The sequence below is a fragment of the Xyrauchen texanus genome, chromosome 26 (genome assembly GCF_025860055.1).
Source record: "Xyrauchen texanus isolate HMW12.3.18 chromosome 26, RBS_HiC_50CHRs, whole genome shotgun sequence".
NCBI classification, from domain to species: domain Eukaryota; kingdom Metazoa; phylum Chordata; class Actinopteri; order Cypriniformes; family Catostomidae; genus Xyrauchen; species Xyrauchen texanus.
In genome coordinates this window covers 4,314,036-4,339,452 of record NC_068301.1, presented here as the reverse complement: position 1 = coordinate 4,339,452, position 25,417 = coordinate 4,314,036, and the positions used below count along the sequence as shown (strand labels likewise).

At 37.2% G+C, this 25,417-nt stretch overlaps 1 protein-coding gene across 6 annotated transcripts in view; it reads left to right on the top strand.

The window, feature by feature from the left end:
- Window positions 1-25,417, top strand: part of LOC127619641 (zinc finger protein 40-like) — a 94,402-nt gene that overhangs the window by 51,567 nt on the left and 17,418 nt on the right. For all 6 annotated transcript variants that reach the window (XM_052092576.1, XM_052092575.1, XM_052092578.1 and 3 more), the window contains one exon: window positions 24,052-24,105. In XM_052092576.1, the coding sequence (XP_051948536.1) occupies window positions 24,052-24,105 (54 nt within the window). The remainder of the gene's footprint in view (window positions 1-24,051; window positions 24,106-25,417) is intronic.

The following is a 25,417-nucleotide window of genomic DNA, read 5'->3' as shown; positions in this document are numbered from 1 at the left end:
GGCTCGATGCCAACAGTGCGCGATGCAATATTTGCAACAAGATAATTGCTGCCAAGACCGGCAACACGACAAACCTGATGAAGCTCTTGACAGTGCATGCAATAAACTTAAGAGCCGAAAGTTGCTCCATCTTCGACTACAAGAAAACCGAGCTGGTGCAGTCATCCTCTCAGCATCCTGCCACAGAGCTTCATTCAACATGCCCACCACACAAGTCCTCCTCCAAAACTACTGATGAATGCAGCGACGCTATGAATGGGACACCAACAGTTAAGGTTAAAGTTTAGCAATCAAACCAACAAGCAAAATCTGCTAACTTGTAGTGGTACATGCTTGTGTACTTGTTAAATTAATGTTTCTGTGCGTGGTGACATAGTCCTATAAACTGGGACCTACGTAACATTAGATATTGTTTGGATGTATGGCTATAGATAGCTAGCTAAATCGATGCTAAAAATACTTGACAGTAACTGATCAAGTTTAACTAGTTATCTTGTTAAACCGTACTTATCCTTAGGCGTCGGCTGAATTAACGGTTTAGTGGTTTTAACTGTTTTTTTGTCCTCTTCACATTAATGTTATAGCCTCTGGCATGAGGAGACCAGAAGGCTCAGGACAGTCTTTGAGTCTGTAAAAAAAAGTCAACAAACTGAAAAAATAAAACCAACATTTTTTGAGGTAATTTGTAATGTTTGTAAACTTGTTAAAACAGATTTCATAAAATTGGTATCGAAAAAAGTATCGTATAGGAACCGGATTCGAAGTCAAGATATCAGTATCGGTATCGATTTGTTTTTAATGATACCCAGCCCTACCAATGAGGGGCTTTGGTTAAAATGCTAAATTCCCCTGATATAAAAGCATTAGCAGCTTATAAAAGTAAAACACAGGGGATTTTCTAAGTGTGTTTCTTTATTTTCTTATGTTTAAATCTAGTGAGTAAAAATGAGTACGAGTTTACAGTTGTGTGGTTTAAATAGTTAAGATATTCATATCTATGTGTACTCTTAAAACTGAAGGTTCTCCAATGGTTCTTTGCAGCAATGTAAGTTGAGAAAGAACCATTCTAGCTAGGGTTCTCCATTTTCTAAAGAACCTTTTGGTTCTAATTGTAATCTTTGTTTTTAGGGGTGTATAAACGTGCACATGCACACAAATGTTTCCAGCACAATCAGGACTGAGAGTTTCTTGTTTCCAAAACCAAATTACAAAGTGCAATCTTGTTATCATGACTATTTAGATCTCAGATTAGGCTGTGTCCGTTTCCAAACCATGCGCTGATTGGAAGTGACACTTATTTCCTTTGGCAGGCGTTGTGGAGTTTCAGCAATGCTGTCCAGCGCTGAATACCATTTATGAAGACTCGGTAAAGATAAGAGTTTGAGTCACCAGAGTGGTTGTTTTGATCTTTTTTTCTGTCAGTTACACTGGCGGCCAAAAGTTTGAAATAATGTACAGATTTTGCTCTTATGGAAAGAAATTGGTACTTTTATACACCAAAGTGGCATTCAACCTGATCACAATGTATAATCAGGACATTAATAACATGAAAAATTACTATTACAATTTGAAAAAAATGTTCAGAACTTCTTAAACTACTTCAAAGAGTTCTCATCATAAATCCTCCACGTGCAGCAATGACAGCTTTGCAGATCCTTGTTATTCCAACGGTCAGTTTGTCCAGATACTCAGGTGACATTTCCCCCCACACTTCCTGTAGCACTTTCCATAGATGTGTCTGTCTTGTCGGGCACTTCTCAAGCTCCTTACAGTCTAGCTGATCCCACAAAAGCTCAATGGGGTTAAGATCCGTAACACTCTTTTCCAATTTTCTGTTGTCCAATGTCTGTGTTTCTTTGCCCACTCGAACCTTTTCTTTTTGTTTTTCTGTTACAAAAGTGTCTTTTTCTTTGCAGTTCTTCCCATAAGTCCTCCTGAGTCTTCTCTTTACTGTTGTACATGAAACTGGTGTTGAGCGGGTAGAATTCAATGAAGCTGTCAGCGAAGGACATGTGAGGCGTCTATTTCTCAAACTAGAGACTCTGATGGACTTCTCCTCTTGTTTAGTTGCACATCTGGTCTTCCACATCTCTTTCTGTCCTTGTTAGAGACAGTTGTGCTTTGTCTTTGAAGACTGTAGTTACACCTTTGTATGAAATCTGCAGTTTTACAGAAATCTTTAGCATTGTATAACCTTCATTCCTCAAAAATTGCCATTTTTGACCTAATATTGACCTACAGACATGCCAGTCTATTCCACACTGTGGCAACTCAAAAACAAACACTAAGACAATGTTAAGCTTCATTTAATGAACCAAATAGTTTCAGCTGTGTTTGATTTAATGGCATGTGATTTTCTTGTACCAATTTATCATGATTACTGAAGGATAAGGTGTTGGAGTGATGCTGCTGTCTAGATTTGTTCAAAAATGACTTTTTTCAAATAGTGATGATGCTGTTTTTTACATCAGTAATGTCCTGACTATACTTGGTGATCATTTGAATGCCACTTTGGTGAATAAAAGTACCAATTTCCTTCCAAAGCATCAAAATCTGAACATTATTCCAAACCTCTGGCTACCAGTGTATAACGCCCTTGGTTGAATCTCACGAAGCCTTTCAATATGTCCTGGTTATATTTTACCTCAAACTCAAAATAAAGAAATAACAAATGCATTTATTATGCTTAAAGTACATGAAGCCGGTTTATAAGACCATTTAGATGTTTTGCATATAGTGACATTATCTGCATGAGAATTAAAGTTGCTTCAAGTTGTTTTCATGGAATCCCGCATAAAATATCCCTAGATATTAGTCAGGGCAGCAGCCTGGGCTTATGTGAATCTGCGTTCACTTAACTAAGTCTTGCTAAGTCTAGCAGAAAATAGCAAATTAGATGAAATTGTTAATAGCAGCCCCTTTGGCAAAAGGTAATCTTAAAGGAATATTCCGGGTTCAGTACAAGTTAAGATCAATTAGCAGCATTTGTGGCTTAATGTTGATAACCACAAAACAATCTCCATTTTAAACCGTCTTGTTGCTGTACTTTTGTGCATTTTGATGTTTATGAACTAGCACCATATACTTCCATTGTAAGTGCCTTACTATAACTCCAATTTTTGCTCATCTTAACTTGTATTGAACCTGGAATATTCCTTTAATGGTAAAAACAATAGGCCTAAATAGCCAAATCTAGCTTTATGGTTCTACTTTTGATTTTGTCGTGAAATATGACCCTCCAGTCCTTTTCAAACACAGTTGTTTTACAATAGTTCACATGACTGGGAGTCATCTCCCAAGTTCATCCTTTGGAATAATGTTGAATTAAAATCCTAATAATGATTAGTACGTTAGTCATGAGAATTACCCACAGTGGGATCATCCCAGGACTTAGACGGTTAAACCCACCTTAAAGAAAGAGAGAGCACAAGAGCAGAAAACCAAGAGAGGCATTCATAAAAGAGGGATTGTGTGGGATCACTAAAGGCAGGACAGAACAGGATCGCCCACGCTGATCATGACATCATCTGTTTGTTTGGTCAGGAACGGCTCGGCCTGCTTTGACAGGGATTCCCCGCTCACTCCACAGAGACTACGTGTGTGTGTGTGTGTGTGTGTGTGTGGGAGAATGCCTGCGGTGCAGTCTTACATTCATACCAATACCTCCTGTTTTGATGAGTAAAGGGTGTGGTTGGTTTAGCTAGGGAATCAAAAGTGTATTTGGAGGAAGAACACACACACACACACACACACACACACACACACACACACACACACACACACACACACACACACACACACACACACAGTAGTTGGGTGAATCCCATTGCAACCTGTCAAAAAACATATTTCACCTCAAAACCAAAGAAAAGTAATTATATTTTATTTGAAGCAGCAACATTTCGGGGTCTATAGAAGTTGAGTTTAATGGACAGAATTTGTGGCACAATGTTGATTACCACAGGCAATATTTTATGCTCGTCCTTCATTTATTAAATAAATAAAATATTGTAGTTACAGTGAGGCACTTACAAAGGAAGTCAATGGGTCCAGTCCTTTAAAATAATAAAACACACACTGTTTCAAAAGTATAGCCACAAGACGTAAACAATATTTGTGTTAACATGATGCTAGTGTGATAAAACTGCTTATTAAACTTTTCTGTGTCAAGTTAAATCCAATATTAAAATTAAAAATTAAACGATGACGTTTCACCGGTAGGTTCTGCCCGCACTAATGTGTAATACACAATGTAGTACACACATGTGTAATGTTTATGTCTTGTGGCTATACTTTTAAAACAGTGTGCATTTTAGCATTTATTGGCTGCTGATTAATCTGTGGCAATAGTTGCTTTTTAAAACTGTCGGTTATCAGCACAAATCTATGTTAATTGGTACTGATAGTTTTTTCTTCATTTCGTCATTTCAAAATAAGTGTCCCTGGTGTGTTTTGGCCGTGTTTATTCTTAAAAGTCCCGCGCTATGCGCCAAATCTTCATTTATTTTTTCTGGTTATTATTGCCATTTTGGTTGAAAAAAAAAAAGTCTTTGTCTGACATAGTAAAGAAAGAATAATAATATATATATATTGTCATTTTATTAATTTATTTTAAAAACTATCTGCCGATTAATCGGTTATCAGCCTTTTCCACCACCTTAGTTATCGGTATCAGCACAATCCACCATCGGTCGACCTCTATAATCAATATTATGTCACAAATGCTGTCGATTGAGCTCAACTTGTGTTGAACTGAGAACATTCCTTTAAAACCACTAAGAATATTTTGCATTATGTTCATAACAAATTCTCATTACCGTAATGCAAAAGAAGTCCTAATTTTCATTACTGAAATGTAAACATGAGGATATATTTATTAATTTGTACATGTATTTTAAATATTTGTACAGCATGGTAATTTATTATATTTCCTTGTTTATGTATGCTGATTAAACACACAAACACACACACACACACACACACACATGTACATGAACATGAGAATTGAACATGGTGTCCTCACTGAACGGAGACCTGTGTGTGTGTGTGTGTGTGTGTCTGTGTCTGTGTCTATGTATGTGTGTGTCTGTCTGTCTATGTGTGTGTGTGTGTGTGTGTGTGTGTGTGTGTGTGTCTATTTATGTGTGTGTGTGTGTGTGTGTGTGTGCCTGTCTGTCAATGTGTGTGTGTGTGTGTCTGTCTGTCTATGTGTGTGTGTTTGTGTGTGTGTGTGTGTGTATGTGTGTGTGTGCGCACACAAAGAGAGTGTGATGTTATGGGAAGTGACAGGGAACAGCTATTCTGCTGTCAGTCAGACAGACAGACAGACGGCTGCCCTGACTATGAACGGACAGTCACACAAACAGACGCACACACACCTACACGCGCACGCACACACACACACACACAGACAGCTGCACGCTGTTCCAGATTGCTCTGGTTACGATTTGTTATCGTGACACAATGAGGAAATGAAAACTCACTTCACTGAAGTGTCACACATTCAAACATGTCAGCTGTGGCCAAACAGAACAGGTTTGTCAACCTTTAGTCTTTCTTTTTCGAATTCTGAAACTTTGGAGAAGGTTTGCATTAGTTATATTCGTAATTACGAACAATATTTATTAATAAAATATTTATAATCATGTAAATACATCTCTGCCAGAATACAGTTTCCAATACGCTTAGGTTTGTTTTGCTTTCTGTGGGTTTGAATATTTATAATTATATAAGATTGATATTAAGAAGATAATATTTAACACTATATTTTAAAGGCTGTTGGTTTTTAAGACCTTGGTCACATCATTGTAATGTAGACAGTAAACATAGGAACACCACTTTATAATTCAAGTCATGTTAAAGCAGCTCAACATAAGTTCATGCCTGAATGGCTTTTGATGTCTTTAAAACACAATATAATATATTTTCGAAATGCAATGAAAAAGAAAAGTTGAATATATAAAGTATGTTGAAATCTTGATTTGATGGTAAGTGGTCTAATTTTAAAGTGGGGGAAGTGTCATGTCATTGTTAGTTCAGTCTGTAACATGTCTTGTGCAATTCTTTGTGCTTCCCCTGTTAAATCTTGCATCATGTGGTCCAGAGATCTGACTTGTGTTTGCATCCAAGATGAAGCTCATCGGGCAGAGTGTTTCTAATACATTTCCACTCTTCTCACATTCTTTTAACCTTCTAGGACCCAGAAATTAATTATGTTTGTCCTACTGTAGTGGTCTGGGTATCTCAGCGAGTATTGACGCTGACTATCACACCTGGAGTCAAGATTTCGAATCCAGGGTGTGCTGAGTGACTCCAGACAGGTCTCCTAAGCAACCAAATTGGCCCGGTTGCTAGGGAGGGTTGAGTCACATGGGGTAACCTCCTTGTGGTCGCTATAATGTGGTTCTCGGGTGGTGAGGTGTGCGTGGATGCCACGGAGAGTAGCGTGAAGCCTCCACACGCACTATGTCTCCATGGTAACGCGCTCAACTAGCCACGTGATAAGATGCGCGGATTGATGGTCTCAGACACGGAGGCAGCTGAGATTCGTCCTCCACCAACCGGATTGAGGCGAGTCACTACGCCACCACGAGGACTTGGGAGCGCATTGGGAATTGGGCATTCCAAATTGGGGAGAAAAACATACATGAAACGACATTCCCAACCCATTTACCAAGTGTAGGTTGGGACTTTATTTGATCAGGATTGGATGTGACATGAGTGTGTTTTTGCATTCAGCTGTTGCTTCAGAGGCAATTTATAACATTTTGATGTGAAATTAGTCATTAGATTGTTTTTTTATTTTATTTGTAATAACATGGACAATTTTGATTTCATTCTGACTTTGATGAAGATGTCCTTTTTCCATAATTTTATATTAGAGTGTGGCTAATTTGATCATATTAATAGGTATATGGTATAATAATAATACCATGCAATATATAGGACAATAGCCTATAATGATCAAATATGGATCAAATATTTTTAATATTTAAATATATATGTCATGTTTTTCTTGTGGCCTTTCGCCCAATGTTAGCTGGGATAGGCTCCAGCCCCCCGCGACCCTGTACACAGGATAAGCGGTTGATCGATGGATGGATGGATGGATGGATGGATGGATGTTTTTCTTGTGTAACAAACACTCTTAGATTTAGACATGCATTTACTCACTAAGCTATATATATATCTATAATTGTTTTTTTTTTATTTTAATTTTTTTTGCTGGGTCTCAGCAGGATATTGCATATTCGGAAATCATATTTGTTGAAGTTTGGGATCTTGGTGCTGATATTTGGTTTGCAAATGTATTGTATTATGGAGTGCCCTATACTAAGCTTTTCTAAACATCATTTTATAGAAGTTCAGCTTTCTCCCTCTTCTCTGTTTCTTTAAATACAGACTTTTTTGATGGGAACTCAACGCTCTGGTTTGTTTCGTTTCCTCTTATGGGAGGTGAACGCTTGAGTGCACACTTTTTGTGTAAAGATGCACGCTAGACGGCCGACGTTTACAATCTCCAGTGGTGTGATGTCTTGCACAAGAACAATAGCGAACAATTCAGTATTGATTTGAGACATTCAGACCATCATGTATATGTCCTTATGGCTAATGGGGGAATCCACTAGGCAACAGAGAAAATGTAATGACATGTCAGACAGTGTGTGTGTGAAGATGCGCAATGCGTAAAAGAGATACACGCATTCTCTGCGGTCCCTCTGTTAGACTGATTAGCTTTAGTGTTCATTTATTATTTAACACAAGTGGTAGTCTCTCAGGTAGTTCAGCCATTGATGAATAATTAAACCCATGAAGTGTGTGTGTGTGTGTGTGTGTGTGTGTGTGTGTGTGTGTGTGTGTGTGTGTGTGTGTGTGTGTGTGTGTGTGTGTGTGGATGAATCACTCCATCCAGCTGGATCCACTGGGAACGTTCATTGATGATAATGCTGGACATTTATGAAGGTAGTCGGTGTAAAAAATGTCCGCATGACGCGCAGGAGTGAGTGAACTCTGCTCTTAGCAATGACCTAAAGATAGATTTATTCATATTCAGGCAGAATGAAAAATGATTATTGGCATGATCAATTGCTTTTGAAAACAAATTATTATTTTATTATGATTCATTATTGTTCATAATAACTAACAGGCCTAGCAAATGACAATAATAATAATGAATATTTCTAAAATTAGTATTATTATTATAATTATTACATAATATTATATTTATTGTTGTTGATTCTTAAAATATTTAATATTATAATAACTATTATGGTTGTATTTTATCATAATATGGCTCATTATTTTGCATTATAACGATGAATAAATAATAATAAAATGCAAAGTAATAATATTAATTAAATAATGATAATTATTGCATTGTTGTTGATGTTGTTGATTATTAAATACAGTAATAAAAATATATTATTAGTTGTTATTATTATTATTATGCACAATTATTATTTAACTCTTGTTTATAATGGATCATGTTTCTACATAATAACTAATAGGCCATATAAATTGTAATGATTTATTATAGATAATAATAATAATAATAATATAAAATACACAAACATTCTTAATAATAATACATATTTATACAAATATTGTTATTAAATATTATTAAATTTATTGTTGTTGATTCTTAAAATATTTTATATAATAATAATAATAATAATAATAACAAGTATTATTATTGTAATTTTTTTTCTGATATTATGGCTCATTATTTTGCATAATAATAATGAACAAATAATAATATGAATCAAATTATGCTTATTATAGTAACAATAAAATACAAAAATTATATTATATATTTTTTTTGTTGCTGTTGAGTGTAAATATAGTAATAATAAAATGTATATTATTAGTTATTATTACTATTACTATGCACAATTATTATTTACCTCATATTTATAATGGCTATTTTTTTTCTACATAATAAAAAATAGGATTTTTTTATAGCTTACTTTAGTAATAATAATAATAATAATATTGTTAAAATATGCACTGTAAAAATAATAATTTGTATTATTGTTGTTATTTATTATTATTATTAGGCATAATTATTATTTATTTCATTATAATACATCATTCATCATTACTAAGGAAATGTTTTTCCAAATCTCTCAGGCTATAGTGTTAAAACTCTGCATGCGACTTGTTTTGCTCTGTTTGTGCAATGGACACGTACTCAGGAATGAGCTTCACATGGACACCACCCACAAGAAACAGTCAAAATCTAGTTAGACATCATGTGCTTTGCTGTCTGATGGTCACACTTTGTGTGTTCTTGGATTATAGGAGAACAAATATAACTGTAGGATGTGTGTGTCTGTGTGTGTGTGTGTGTGTGTGTGTGTGTGTGTGTGTCTGTGTGTGTTTGTTTGTCCTGGATATGTACTGGATACATTTTTCACCAGCATGCCAATGCAGACCACACCATCAGCACCAGCTCTGTGTCTACTGCTGCATCTGCCCACCAGTTCCTGTGGGGGCAGTATCAGTCGTGTGTGTGTGTGTTTGAAAGAGTTCTCATTTAAAGAGTTCTCGTGGCTAAGAAATGTGTTGATGTTCACACTGTTACAAGTGATTTTGATGCAGAGGATAGCGTCACCAGATGTGTGTGACGTGTGTGGGTTTGCCGTTCAGGTTGTGATCCATAAGTGAGCACCTATAGAAGTGCCGTCACCAATGCACACGGTGTCTGTTCTTATTTTTAAACCCTAATGAACAATTAGTTTACCCAAAGTTGAAATTCTGTCATTTATTCACTCACTTGTTACCCCAAACAGTTATTACTTTACTTTACTTCTGAAGAACACAAAATAAGAAAATTTGTAGAATGCCCAAGCTGCTCTTTTTCATACAGTGAAAGCATATGGTGACCAGGAGCTATCAAGCTCCAAAGAGAACAAAAAAGCACCTTAAAAGAAGTCTATATGACAACTTTGTGTGATGAACAGACTGGAATTGAAGTTGTTTTTGTGCTTGTGCATATTTGAAACATGACGCGGCACGATCTGTTGCAAGACACTTGAGATCATTGACGTCAAACCCTGTGCAGTGCGTCTTCGCATACCATGTTTGGAATGTATGTGACTGCAAATGAGATTTGAGAGCTACATTTATGTGTGAGATGAGAATATAATTCTATTGTGTAAAGTCCAAGTGATATTCATCAGTCATCAAAAAGTGACAGGGCGGAGGGCGGGGCCGGGTCGTGATCCTACACACCCGGTCCCGTATTAGACTGAAACCAAGGACAAACACACACATGACGGACATGTCCGTAAACTATCTCTCTCTCCCACACGATCCTCTGCAGTCGACCTTTATCCCTCTCGGGAGGCTTGATTAGCCTAATACCCGGCCCCGCCCTCCGCCCTGCCACATTCACATTGCAATGAAATGTTCAAATGGATTTTGATCTCCATCTGTGTTAACTTGATCCAATGGTGTTGGGACTCTGAGTGTGTTTGTTTGTTGCTAGGTTCAGTAGAGTTATTTGAACAGATCAAAATTAAGTTAAGTTTACTCAGTTTATTTAGGTTTTCACTACACAATGTGTTTGAGTAGAGCCTACATTTTAATTGCATTTTAAAGAAACTCATTCTGATTTTTTATGTTGTTGTTGTTGTTGTTGTTGTTGGTTTAACATTGGATGAACACAATGGGTGAATGGGTGAGTAAATGATGACAAATGTTCATTTTGGATGAACTCTTTCTAGAAACTGTGGTCTTTTTTTCTTCACGTATAGCTCTGCATTTGAAACAGTTTGTCTGTATATCGCTCTCTTTCTCTGTCTCTCTCCCTCTTTATGATTCCAGCCATCTTTTCATTGCCATGCATTATTAAGAGCAGCCTCCGGCTCAGAGTAATACTGCTTATCAGAAATGTGCCATTCTCCACCACTGACTGAAGAATTATCAACACACTCTCAAACTCATCACTCGTTCCTAAAAGCACCGCTGTTATTAGAAGAAGAAGAAAAACACAGTGAAAGACGACCCTTGGAAAGGTTTAGGGAGCACACTTGCTAAATGACTTTCATCGGGTGGTTGGCTCTTTAAAATCTATTTTTATGGGGTGCTGTGTATTGATGTTCATCTCAAGCAACACAAGTTGTCATTTGGCGCCACTTGCACAGTCAGCTTAAAGTCTGTTATATAAAACACTTTTTAAACCCCAAAAAAACCCACTACTTTTTTCTGTATCAAGATCTGTATCCATACCCAGCCCTAGTTGCTATGGTTACCTCTTCAGGCAAACATGACTTCTGTTCACTAGCGTCCATTTGGTTTAATTTGAAATGCAAGTATACTGAAAGCACAACCTTTTGTTTTGACTTCCTTGTTTTGAAGCCTTAATTAGAGCAGTCAGAGTCACCGCTCCGCTCGCATGCACCCTCAGAAGTCTTCCAGTCTGAAGGAGATTTTCGCATCTGCCGTTTTGAGGTTTGAGAAATGAAACCTAGAGCGCTTCAGAACTCTGTCGTCTCTTTCTTGCTTTCGTCTCATCCCTCAACCAATGGAGTCGGAGGGAATTGGAGGAGGAAAGATTGCTCATTTTAGGAGAGAGAAAAGAGGAAGTTTGGACTGCAAATGATGACACAGCTAATAAAGATTGACGATTGTGTAAGCGAGTTTCAGGCGCTGCAGACTCTTGCAGTGAAGTGTGTGTGTGTGTGTGTGTGTGTGTGTGTGTGTGTGTTGATGTTTACGTTTGTTTGTGTCGGTGTGCGGGCTCTGACAGTAATGAGGAGGGGAAGGTTACTGACTCTGCTTCTGGTAAGCGGCTCCCTTGTTTGTCTCCTGCATACTGATTGGTGGCTTTGGGCCCATGTAAGGAAACCTCACAAACCCCTTGAACTCTTGTTATGGGCCTTTCGGGACAGAAGGATGGTCAGTTGCACGTTTTTCCATTGTACACTTTAACTTTAGCTGTTGTTGATTGTCTGCTAGGGTTCTTTGTGTCTTTTGTTGCACCTTCCTCAACCCGTTGGACTGCTCCTTAACAAAATGCCCTTGATCTTTTGAAATTAAGAGTTCATTGTGCCATGTAAACGTATGGTCACTTTCTCTGCAGTTTAAAAAGACCATTTATTGAAACTCAGCTTGTTCTGACTTTTTGCAACAACATATAACCACCTACATTTAAACATCAACGAAACATAACCTGCCCAGTCACGGCGAAGTAATACAAGTAGGATACATTTGATCCCAAACACCAGAGGAACCAACAATAAGAGTGAAATGGGGGAAAAGGAAAATCTTGTTTTGTTCCTTGCTGTGTAGCACCTACTACTCTGCATATCCTTCTGACGAAGTGTTGGGTAAGTTACTCAAAAAAGTAATTCACTGCAAGTTACTAATTACTTCTCTTATGTATAATCAGATTACACCTCTCATTACTTCATGGGGGGAAAAATCACATTAATAATTACTTTACTTTTAAATTGCTTTCTAAAACTCTTTAAACAGAAACGTATTTGCTTTTCCGCGCGACAATAATTTAAAAGTCATTAATTTAATTGAAAGTCAGTAACTGTAATCTAATTGCACAGCTTTAAAATGTAATGCATAACACTACTTTTTTAACTAAAAAGTCATTTTATTGCTACTTTTTAATCAGATTAAACCCAACACAGAAAACACGCGGCAAATCTTCAGTCATCCTTTTTTACGGACTGCGGTGACGCATTTATGACTTAACCAATTAACGTAAATCTGGCAAACTTTGTGCTTCTTTTCAATTTCTACATGATGTAATGTACTTACATCATTGTACTTTGTCTTGTTTTACTCTGGCATTAATTAGGTTAAAGTCAACACTGTTGTGATGAGGTTTCAAATACAGCTGCTGAGGAAGTTACAGTCAATTTGGGAACGCTCTTCTGACTGTCATAATCAATCTTTCTCGTTTTTTTTCTCTCCACTTTTGGAAAGTCGTGGAAACATAATATTGTACTTTTGCAATAGTGAAAAATAGTGTAATGCAAAGATAATAGAAGTTTACACCGCTATAGTTTACTTCCACTTCCATTGGACAGGACAGCCAACCTGCGGCCTTTTAATAAGTGCTGTTAGTCATTGCACATGTACATCTGTGGCCACATGCAATATTAAAGCAACTAGATTTGACATGACAATAGCACGCTCAAATGTGCTCTGTAGGTGTTATTTTAGTTCTTTGGCAACATTTAAGGGTGTAAATCGCAGTTCTGGCAGTTGTGTATTTGGAAATTCTTGAGCAATCCATGGAAGTTTCTGGCTCGGTTGCTAATATGACATTCAGGGAATCCTCGAGTGACTTTTACGAAGTACTTGCGTGCTCTGATATTATTTTCATAAGAATTATTTCTGTATGCAAAGGGCAAGATAAAAGACACGCTATAATTCAGTACGTTCCTGCAGATATTTCATCATGAATGGCATGCAGGGCTCAAACATAATGATCGGCCCGGGGCCACTGGGAGTTTCTGCGTATCTTACATTTGGTGATCTTTTAAATGTTTTTATGCCTTGAAACGTTTGGTTTTCTGTGATCTATTGGACTGTGTTGATGTGAATTCGGCTAATTAAAAATGGCATTAAGGTAAAGTTATCTAATTAACTTTTTAGTTAATTTTTAGGAGAGCGTTTTGTTGAATTGTGAAATAGTTTTGGAAGCACGCATCAGTTAGAATGTATCAAATCAAAATGATATTCACTGTATACATATATTACATTTATAAGGCAATATATATACAAAATGTGTAAAAACTATTTTTTTTTATTCAAATATGACATAAATTAATATTTCAACTTTTATTTCGTTATAGTGATTTTAATTGCAAATTGAGTTATAAGCTGAATAATTTCTAGATAGTACTGCAAATGAAAAAAAATAAAAAAATTCATCCGAAAATGTAAAAGAAGGTCATCATTTACTTACCCTCATATTGTTCTGAACCTGTATGACTTTCTTTCATCCATAGAACACAAAAAGGCGATGTTAGGCAGAATGTTATCTCAGTCACCATTCACTTTCATTGCATCTTTTTTCCGTACAATGCAACTGAATGGTGACTAGGGAGAACATTATGCCTCACATATTCTTTTGTAAACGATGACAACATTTTCATTCATTTTCTTTAACATTTAATATTAAATGTGAAATATTTAATTTCAATGTTTATTGTATATATTTTTTTATAAAATATAAATTATTAAATAAAATATCATATATATATATATATATATATATATATATATATATATATATAGATAATTATATTTAATATTATTGAATTTTCTCCTCCAGAATATTAATAGTACATATTATATAATATATAAATTATAAAGTAATATTATAACAAGGAAATGTAATATGTAATGCAATAATGAAAATATATATAATATTAAAGGTAAATAATACATGTTAAATATAAATATTTAGATAAAAAAAAATAATTTCTGGCACATATAAAAATAATTTGTTAAAAGTAAATAGTGTAATTATTTTTTTTGGGGAAGTGAAAATCTCAAACATTTATCTCCTGTTATGTAATCATTTGTTATGTTTTGCTGCATTAATAAAACAAAAATAATAATAAAAAATAAAAAAAATCTTTACTCGAGGTGTTTTTGTTGCCGTATGTTTCTGTTGCAGGTTTAGGGGATAGAATATAAAGTTTGTACAGTATAAAAACCATTATGTCTATGGAAAGTCCCCATAAAACATGGAAACACAACATGTGTGTGTGTGTGTGTGTGTGTGTTGTGACTGCATGCATGAAAGGAGACAAAAAGGTTTATAGGTTGCATAATATGCTTTAGCCAGTGTTATTCCCACAGTATGTTCCGGCACAGTATCCTGACATTGTGTGTGTGTGTGTGTGTGTGTGTGTGTGTGTGTGTGTGTGTTTGTGTGTGTGTGTGTGTGGTTTATGAGCAGTCAACCCCAGTTTGCCATAACAAGTCCTACGCTATCAGGAAAATTACTTCAACCTTTTGACACCCACTCTTGTTATTTGTCAAAACACGTGGTGTGTAAAACTAATAGCTGCGTAACACTGCGGCAGCCACTGCAGACTTCATCATATACAACTGGCTGATGCTGTAAACAGTGAAGACTGTTTAGCATTGTAGATTAGATCAAATGAATATAGATTGTCCTCCAAATATATCCCATTTATTATTTTGCTTAGACAAATTATGTTACAGATATTTTTCAATCTCTCTCAATTTTTGTCTCTCTCCCACTCCGTTTTCTAATAATGTCATATAGCCAGAGTTTTGATTGTAAAACAGGTTATTATTTTAACCGCTTAGGATGATTTATGATGTTTAGTGGCGTGTAAACTTAAATTCAGATAAATTAATGTTCAGACTTTACTGAGTTGCAGGTGATTGACATCATGCAAAAAGGGCGGCACCTAGGGAAATGTGTGCAATTAATGAAATATTTTCACTTTTATGCCAATAAATTCCATCAATGAGTCAAAATTTCAACATTATATGACAATAAAACATGTTTAGAAAACGTCTGCAGAGACGTGTGTATAACACTGTATGTTTACATGCATTTTAAAAGGTTGATTTCAACAAAAATGTGTCTTTTTAAAAATTCATATGAACGCTAGTCTGACTGCTAAAGTACCAGTCCGATTTTGGCGAAGTCTGACTAATAGACCTAGATTGTAGCTCAGCTTCGTCCAGCATGTATACATGTTAATCGGACCACAGTTGGGCCTGTGTTGCGCATGAACGCTTAAATAGACTAATACTTAACACAGCGTATTTTGTATCATTCCAAATATTCAATTTCATATATTTGATTACGCATAGTGTCATGTATACATAGTCAGAACGATGAAGACTGTACCTCAACTACGTAAAAACCCACTGTAGCTCGATTATAGCTGCGCATGTAAACCTACTGAATTATTGATAATCATACACCTGCAAAACAAATGCTATCATTGCCGTTTTTTTCTTTATACATTATCTTTCACACATTGGGTAACAGTGCATTATTTGGTCGGAAGCAGGGCTAGACTGGTAATCTGGCATACCAGGCATGTTTCCGGTGGGCCGACGCACTCTGGGGCCGTTCAGTGGCGGAATGGCCATCGGGAGAATCGAGCGGGTCGGTGAGTCGGCCGCGAAACATGCTGAATGAGCCACGATAAGCTAAAATGATCCGTCACGGTATGCAGAAAACGACAACCCCCCCGATCAACAACTATTGGCTCGCCAACAAGTTTTTGGCCAGTTGCCATGTAAAATCCCGGGCAGATTTCTCTTCCCAGTCCAGCCCTAGTCGGAAGCCAGTGATATCAAGTGGGAATATCCCACATCTGACTTTGAATGGAACGCAGCATAACGCTAAAACTAAACGAAATGTACAGATGTGCTCAAAGATATCTTGTTTACTTGCTATTAAGTCAAAGTTCTCAGAAGTGCCCTTTGTAGCAGTCTAGTACTTGTAAAAACAACTTTGTTTCCCTGCAAAGAAATAAAAACATGTTCACACTGACTCCTGGAGATTGCGTAGAACCTGGTATTCAGATTGGATTTTGAGTGAATTTGTGGCAGCTCTTGACATTTTTGCATGCAATGAGGCTAGATTTCTAATGATGCTACTCTTCGGTACAGGTACACTTAGTCAGACTCTCATTTAAAATTTGTTTGTGCGCATAAACGCCACCCACTCATGTACTGATATTTTTATCCCCATGCTACTCATATTGCCATGGCCATTAAAACTGGAGTTCAGATCACATTAAATCTCCATTAGACTCTGTGTCATTAGTGCACATACGCTAAATTCTAATGAAATCTCCCGGACCATTCGAGGTAACCAAGACATGTTCCTTCAAGGAAGCAAGTTGCTTGAAAATTCCCAGTTGTCATGGTAGCATTAACCAGGGAAATTCTCAGCCGATGTTATTGTCCTTGTTTGACACCCCTGTGTGGGCAGCTGTGTTTCCAATACTTCTTGCTAATTGTCCAACTGTGTCTGGGGTTTGGAGTTGGTTTGGTCCACAATCAGTGGTTTGTGTTTGGAAGGAAAATCTCGGAGGAAGGAAAATCTTGGAGGAAAGAAGGTTAATATATCAAGTTTATAATGTAATGATATAAACCACAGTAATGCACCGTAAAATATACAGGCATAAAAATGACATCCTGTAAAGACTGAAACATGGTTACCGTATTTTTACGGTGAGTTTCTGCCAATCACAGCTGCCAGTTTTTACCGTAAATTGAACAGGAGTTTTTTTTAACAGTGTGGTGCTTTGCGCAACAAATGCTAAACTTGCTTTACTTATCGTAGAGCTATAGAAGTAGCATAAAGAACTCATTGTGCAATGTGCATTTTGGTCAAATAAAGATAATTGTTTGTTGATCTATCAATGCAGTCTTGTGAGGTGAAATATTGCAATACATTGATATATCTACTGGTTAGATTGGTTTAGCCATTATTCATCACACATAATTCTTTTAAGAATTTCACACCATTCAATAGCAATTGGTCAGCTCTCCAGGGAGTAACTCATAAAACACAGAAGTGGTTTTAGGAATCCATTGCAAATAAAGAATGCCTCCAGAGAGGTCAAGAGGAAGGGGATTTCTTTGGAGGAGACTCTTTGCATTGGCTTCGTGACTTGCAGCTTTCTGAAATGTTTCAGTTCTCCTTTCATTCTTAATTTGTCATGAGGTGCATTTCCTGTCAGAGCATTAGACTGTAATGTTGTTGAGGTTCAGAAGAAAGCGTGTCTTTTGAAACCAGAGTCATTTCTCTAGAGACTTACGCAAGACACATCTGTATTACATTCTTACTCTGGGTCTAAACCTGGTGATAATGTGATATAGGCTCTTGCATACTGGAAAATCAACTTAAACCGGTGTAAGCCAGTCTCTGGTCTGACAGGGGCTGGTTTAAGATGGACTAGCAGTCAGCTCATTACTTTAGCTGGTCTCCCAAGTGCCCAAAATCTCTTTAAAACAAGCACGCGGAGCAGCCTGAGAGACCAACTAAGACCAGCAAAACCAGCTTTTTTTTAAACCGTGTCTTCCATACAAATCTGAGCTTGACAAACCTGAACTAGACGTTTTTGGTCACTTGATTTGTATTTACGTTTCCAGAGTAGACCTGCCCACAGTGGAATCTCACTGGTCCAAAACATGACTGTATATTAGGCATGAAATATGTTTTGATTGGCTGTGATTGTGTGATTCTGTCACGCAGCATTTACAATTATAGTGTAGACAGACTAATTGCTTGTCCCTGGAACTTTGTGTCATTGCACCCGGTTAGGTGTTTGTCCACACTGATCACACTGTGAATTCGTCAAAAGGAGGTCGAAAGTTCCACTGCTGAAATCGTTCTGTACTTACCGAAATTCAAACCTCTGTTCCAAGTTGCTGAAGCTGAAAGTGCTGTTGAGGTGAACTGTCCACAGGGTGGCGCCCCAAGCGAATTGTATTTTTAGTTGTGAATGATGTTATACAGGCAACAAGAATGCAGATTTTATTAACCCTACTCCCTATCCCAAACCCCAATCCTAAACCTAACCGTCAGTGGAGTACAAATGTAATTTTAGAGCGAAGATGCAACCTCCAAAGTTTCTCTAGATTGCTCATGTGAAAACGTTTAATTTAATCAGGGGCGTAGCAGTCATTTTAAAAGTGTGTGTGTGGGGGGTGGGGGTAATCAAGGGTGTGCCTTCATCCCGCTCATAATGACACAACATGAAATGACCTGGGTCGCTGGGCGCCCCCCCCCCCTCTTTCGCAATTCCACCCAGTAAAAGTCTGCAGTCCAATCTCTCTATTAACAGCTGTCAGTAGGTGGCTCGCAGACCCAACACTTGCAGTGCAGTATTTATATATTACATGCATATATGTATAAAAAAAGCACTTCTAGATATCTATTCACTTCAGTAAGTGTTTACTGCAGATCTATCTTTTATCCTACAGTTTGTCAACTGCAAACCAACAGAGGTAAAAAAATAGGAGCTGATATTAAAAATAGCTTTACATATTTAACACCGATCTAGTAATCTGCTTAAATTCTCAAAAACAACGATTAAACTATTACCTCATAAACATAATGTAAAAAGCATAACTTAATGAAGACTCAGGCGCTGATATAAACTCCACTTACAATGTGTGCTTAAAGAAGGATTGTCTTATTTGTGTGTTCCTCATCTCTAGATTATTAATTTAGATCAATGGCAATAAAAAAACATGGATAAATGAGCATTGTTGAAAGCAACTTTGTAGAAATGAATGGAGCCACATTGATTAGATTGTCTGACTGATGGTCTATTACATAAGGGTTGTTTCGGCTCATGAAACTCACTAGTGATTGGCTGGATGGTGGCTCAATCAGCCCAAATTAATGCTGTATACAAATTAGGGCTGGGCGGTTTTTCAGATTAATTGGAATTTGCATTGAAACAATTTAATCAAGAAATCGAGATTTTGCATAAAAACATGCAAAAAACACTATAGTTACGTTATAAATCCACCAAAGTCTGAAAAAGGAATTGAAAAAGGATTCATAGCGCTTGTCTTAATGCCGCTCCCGATCTGATCAGCTGCACGTGTGTGGCGCGCTCCAAATGAACGTGACAAGTTAACAACACGGAGACTGATATAAAAGACTGTAATATTACTAGTACAATTGTTCACAGTGTGATTTTTAGCTCAGCTTCGTCCACATGCAGGTATATATGCCCATAAATGGCCTCGGCGTGCTCTTGTTGATGAACGGTCGCCTTTCTTTACATTTTTACCCATAAAAAACCATTAGTTACGTGACCGTTACGGGCGCTTCATTTCACATCATGGAGAGAATATATATGGGAGAATCAACATCCACCACTCCTTTTACCACGATGATTCAGATAGATCGCTAACTATTACGCTTTTGAATTGTAATGATAAATTATTTCATATTGCAGCGTGAACCGCTAGAGGGCACGTCTATATATGCAGGGGGTTATGAATATACACACAAATTGTTTGAGTATTTTCTAGATAAACTTGATAATTTATAGATATTGATTTCTAAATAACTTTCAAGATAGACTTGGTTTAGATCAAATGAATGTCTACACTGGCTAAGAATTATTTAACAGTTTTCTTACTCTATTATTTCTGAACATCTGGGTTTATTCGATTTTAATTTATTTAACATTTCCACTCTGTTGACAACTTCCCCCTGTGGTGCCTTTTGTACATTTTTCTTGCTTCCTTTGTTTCCTATAATTAAAAGATCTTTGATTTCTCTAACCAGGTTGCCATTTGAATCATGTTGGAGTACATTTAATAGCAGAAACAAATCAATTCGATAATCTTACATAAGTTTGATAAAAGTCAAGATTTATTTGTTTTGCCATATCGCCAGGCCCTAATCCAAATCTACCATTTTGACTCGGTATGGGAATAGCTTGGAAAGTGTGGGGGACAGAATCACCTTTTTTAAAGAGTGCGGGGGACGTGTCCCCATGGCTGCTACGCCCTTGCGTGCATTTAGCATGTCAATTTCTCGATTGATCGTGTTGGTTAATCTCATTGGTAGGACAGAAACCCAGCATTATTCATTTTGGAAATTATTTTCCTATGCAAAGAGGCCACTCTGCTAAACTTCAGAACGTCAACAACAGGCTTGCATTTTTTGAGGCCATTTTGATGTTTCTTTGTCCTAAAACAAACCCTACTGCACTCAACCAAGCTTTAGTTCAACCAGAAATATTTAGTTTTTATTCAAAGAGTGCCAATGCCATCAAGCAATTGTAGGACAGTACCAGAGACAGGGTTGGTGTAGGGGTGTTCTATTTGCAGTTCATTAAGCAATGGTTGTCATCTGATCCCTAGCATCAATATACCCCATTGATTACTCCGAACGGTGCGAGTAGGAAGACTAATTCTGGATGTGTGGTTAGACCGAGGCCCAAGCGGTTCAAGCCTATAAACGGCCGTAGTGACTCAGCGTACAGAAATCCCCAGATGATGGTGAAGAATGTGATGGTGTTATAATTGGTGATGAGTGTGATGCAGTGCAGCTTGAGGTGGTTTAGAAGCAGCAGAACAAGTGAAGAGTGATGAAATGGAAGAGGCTAGGGCAGGAATGAGAAGAGTTTCCATTCTTAGGGTTTAGATTAGCTCTCTGGAGATATGGAACAAGTGCAAGACCTTGGCCAATGCCCTTCTCCATTCTCTCTCTCCCTCTCTATCTAACCGGTTTCAGATGACCTATCCGCTTCTTTGATGCTTTATATAAAGGGTCTTGACAAAATGGTGAGGAAACCTCCAACAGGGAATTTTGTACTGTTAATTGGCCACTAGTTTCAGCCTCAGGCAACACACCCATGGACCCACCGTCCATTCACTGATCGTATGATACATATTGCATATAAAATCACAAGCTCCAATCGGTTTGCCCGACCGCATAGCAACTTCCAGCGGTCTGGGAGCACAGCTTTATATCAGTCCGTGCAAAAACAAAATAATATTTAAAAGCTACCAGGTATATATTTTGAGAGGTTGAGAGGAAGATAATTGCCAAAGTCTGCCAGGTTTGTGGCTTTAAATCGTTGAAAGATGTTTGTTATTTTGAAAGGAGTTTTGAGTTGGCATTCAGCAGCAACATGTCTATGATTAATAGAACAGAAAAGTCTGGTTTTTACATAATTGAATAGATAATTAACAATAACCATTATATTTTAAAGATAAACCTACTGTGATTGTGAATGAATGGTTTATGCTTCTGTTGAAGCCTGCAGTCTGTGCTGTTTCATCTTTTTATTTAATGTTTACTAGTGGAATATATGGTGAAGAACCTCACAACGCCTGGCAAACAAAGCGTGCAAAAAGTGCTCTGCAGCGACCGCCCACATCCATGACGCACTGTGAATCAGTCCCCCTAAATTCTCAAACTACATGTATATTTGCAGACCCATGAATATTATTGCCATAGACTGTAAAAAAAGATGGACGACGCCCCTTCGCTCTTTTCCATTGGTGAGAACTGAAGCCGCCAGTGTCCCGATATGGCGCTGACATCTTGGGACTTGAGTCTGCGCAGTTGCAATTTCGGGACCAGACCTGCGCAGTAGTGAGCAGGAAGTAAAGCTGCGAAATCAAGGCCCCGCCCTCACTCTCGCTGAATCAATCGCAAGCACACGCCCCTGCACTTATGACGGTGTGAAATAATTAATTATAGAAATATAGATATTGAATTTAAAGCTCCAATCTCCTCAGTCCTCCGAAGATCCCGAAAAAAAGTCTGTTGGTGCTTCAGTGACTACTTCGTTCAGAGAACCTGTCAATCACAGCTGTCAATCATGATGTCACAGCAACGTTTTTATAGCATCAAATAACAAAAAACAAACTTATTTTGAAAACAAACACTTGAAATGACATCAACGTGATAGTTTCTGTCATTTACTGTCGTTTCTATCTTTGGAAAAAAGATATGTGAAGTGTAATTTAATTGTTTAGTTGGTCTCACGTCCCGTTGAATAACATGGGGAGGCGGGGTTTATGACCTACTAGGACCAGCCACCGGGGCGATCGAGACGTTTTTGCTTCACTTTTGAGGGCTTGTGCGGCACATTTGATTATTGCCATAAAATTAAAATGTGTTGTTTATATAGGCCTACTATAATCAACAACTTGAAATCAATGGTTTTATATTTTGTCATCGTTTTTCATTCGATTACAGCCTTTGTTTATTTTGTCTGATTTTCACATTCTTTTGCTTCAAATCCAGTTTGTCGGAGCTGGTTAGTTTGGCTCATGGCTTAGAAAGCTTTTTATGAAATCCCTTTTGGAAAAATACTTTTGAGCCCAAGATGGCTGAAAAAGTGTGCGGGCACTTTTGAGCTCCATATATCAGTTTATCTTGCACGTTTATTGTAGTGTATTACACATGTCTGTTTGTCCCAGTTACTGTGTTTCCATCAGGCCTTGATTGGTGAGTGATGCTGGATGTGGGTTGAAGAGAACTTGGTAAGAGGGTTATATAACATTGAGTTTGCAGAGAGAGAAAGAGAAAGAGAGGCAGGGGTGGGAGCGATTGGATGGGTTAATCAAGGGTGTGCCTTCATCCCGCTCATAATGACATAACATGAAATGACCTGGGTCACTGGGAGCCCCCCTCTCTTTTGCAACTCCACCCAGTAAAAGACTGCAGTCCATTCTCACTATTAATTTCCGTTACACTGATCCAGTCTGTGACAAACAGTTGCCGTGAGTTTCACTGGTCTGTAGCGAGCGAGGATTCTTTCCGACGTTTGTTATGGTTTTCGCCATACAGTGAGGCTTTTGTTTTCAAAGCAAACCAGTGTGTACTCATACTTTGTGGGGTTTTGTGGTCGAAACTCACCACGCCAGTGTGTTCTATGGGCATTCATCTCCTCCCGTGTGTGTGTGTGTGTGTGTGTGTGTGTGTGTGTTGGCCCAAGAATACTCTGATTATACATTTTTAATTACATTATTACATGGCATTCTATTTAAGAATTCTTGATTCTGATTGGTCAGTTTTTGCACAATGACAGTTCACAATATATTACAACTATAATTTACTGATGATTTCCTAATCTTTGGTTTCTTTATTCTCATAATATAAACTAATGTAAACTCAAATCTATATTTCATGTACATTTATTTATTTATTGAATAATAAATTCAGTTTTGGCATCTTTATGCGCTATACTCAATTGTTTTTCTATGTAAACCTGCACTAGGCGGACATATTTGACTATTGCGACATCGCACTGTTTTTTCAGTGTCTTACGCAGGAGCGCTGCGTTTTTTAGACAAATTGGCAAGTTGAAAATACATTTAAAAAGCACATTAATCTAGCACACTGATACAAATGAGGTTGATGATATGCATCCCTAGTAATTGTAATATATAGTTTGTTTGATTTTTACTCTTATTTCTTATTTCATCTTGTAAATACTTACTTTTTGAGGCTATATTCTTTCATTATTTTGCATATTTGTATTAAATGATATTGTGTCTAAAATAAAATTCTCTCTCTCTTTGTTTCAGATAAAATAGAGGAGGCACAGAAGGAACTTAAAGACCCCAAAACTGCACATAAAGGTGTGATTAATCGTTTCAAAATAAAGCTTCTACCACTGTTCCTTTCAAATACTGCGTCCACAGGAAGTGTATCCCTCGTCCTCCATCTCTGTACCAGAACATTTCTCTCTCTCGATCTAAAGGGGTATGAGCGCATCTGTGGCTTTAATGAGCAATTGATTGGTGTCTTTGTGCGACAGTTGAATCTGTTCATTACGATGCTCGCATTTTCAAAATAGCAGCTTTTTTTCGGTCTTGAGTTTTGGATCCAGCACAGTTGGAATGAAAAGGCTTGGTTTTGAGTCACTTATCTGACCTTCTTGCCTGTTTAAGATGAAAAAAAATTATTTCTTCATGTACTTAATCTTATGTCAGTCCAAACCCGTATTTTGCCATTTCTGAGGGTATGTTGGGTGTCCTAAGGGCTCCCGGAGGTTATGGCACCTCTGCCGCCTTAAACCTGTGGCCACAAGAACAGTACTGCTAAGCTCCCACTGTGTAATTAAACCTGCCACACTGTATACCAACAGCAGTTAACAAGTCTTGAGTTTATCCGCAAAAACACAGGCACATTCATTTAACAACCATGGTCCATGTTTAACCAGCATACATAGAAAAATAGCACAGATGTTGCATAATAGGCTGGAAAAATGGAAAGATTCTGTGTTAGATTATGTAAAGGAAAAAAGTGAATTAGCTATTGCAGACTTTGTTTATTTGAGTGCCAAACAGTTTTTTGGTGCCATGGTAATACCATCATATTTGGGACTATATGCAATTATAATACCATGGAATTACTTGACATACCTTGGTGTACAATGCAAACACCATGGTACATGGATTCAGCACCATGGTGTTTGGGTAGTTAACATTAAATACTTTTGGGTCCTGCTATGTGACGTGCTACACTCCATCTAAAACTATTTTTAACAGCATTCTGCTAATTATTTTATAATTGCAATGCATGCAGCTTTTATGACCTCATATTAATTGAGAGACTAAATGGAATATTTGTACTTTTAGAAATTCATTTGAAACACAGCAGGACCATTAAAATGAACTAGTGAACACAAAACAGTGATTTAAGAGAGGAAAAACATCAGAGAAATTGTGACCAGTCATTACATTGCATTTCGTTATTAATTATTACCTTAAAACTTGATGTTGATTTAAACACGTGTTAAGGAAGAGAGTCAACCATGTACCAAAGTACTGTGGTATTTTCACCTAACTATCACCAAATGGTAATAATCCATTGAAACCAACCCTTCGAAAGATAATTAATTCTGCTAGTGTGACCCGATTTTTCACTGCATTCATGTTGGGAAAGGCT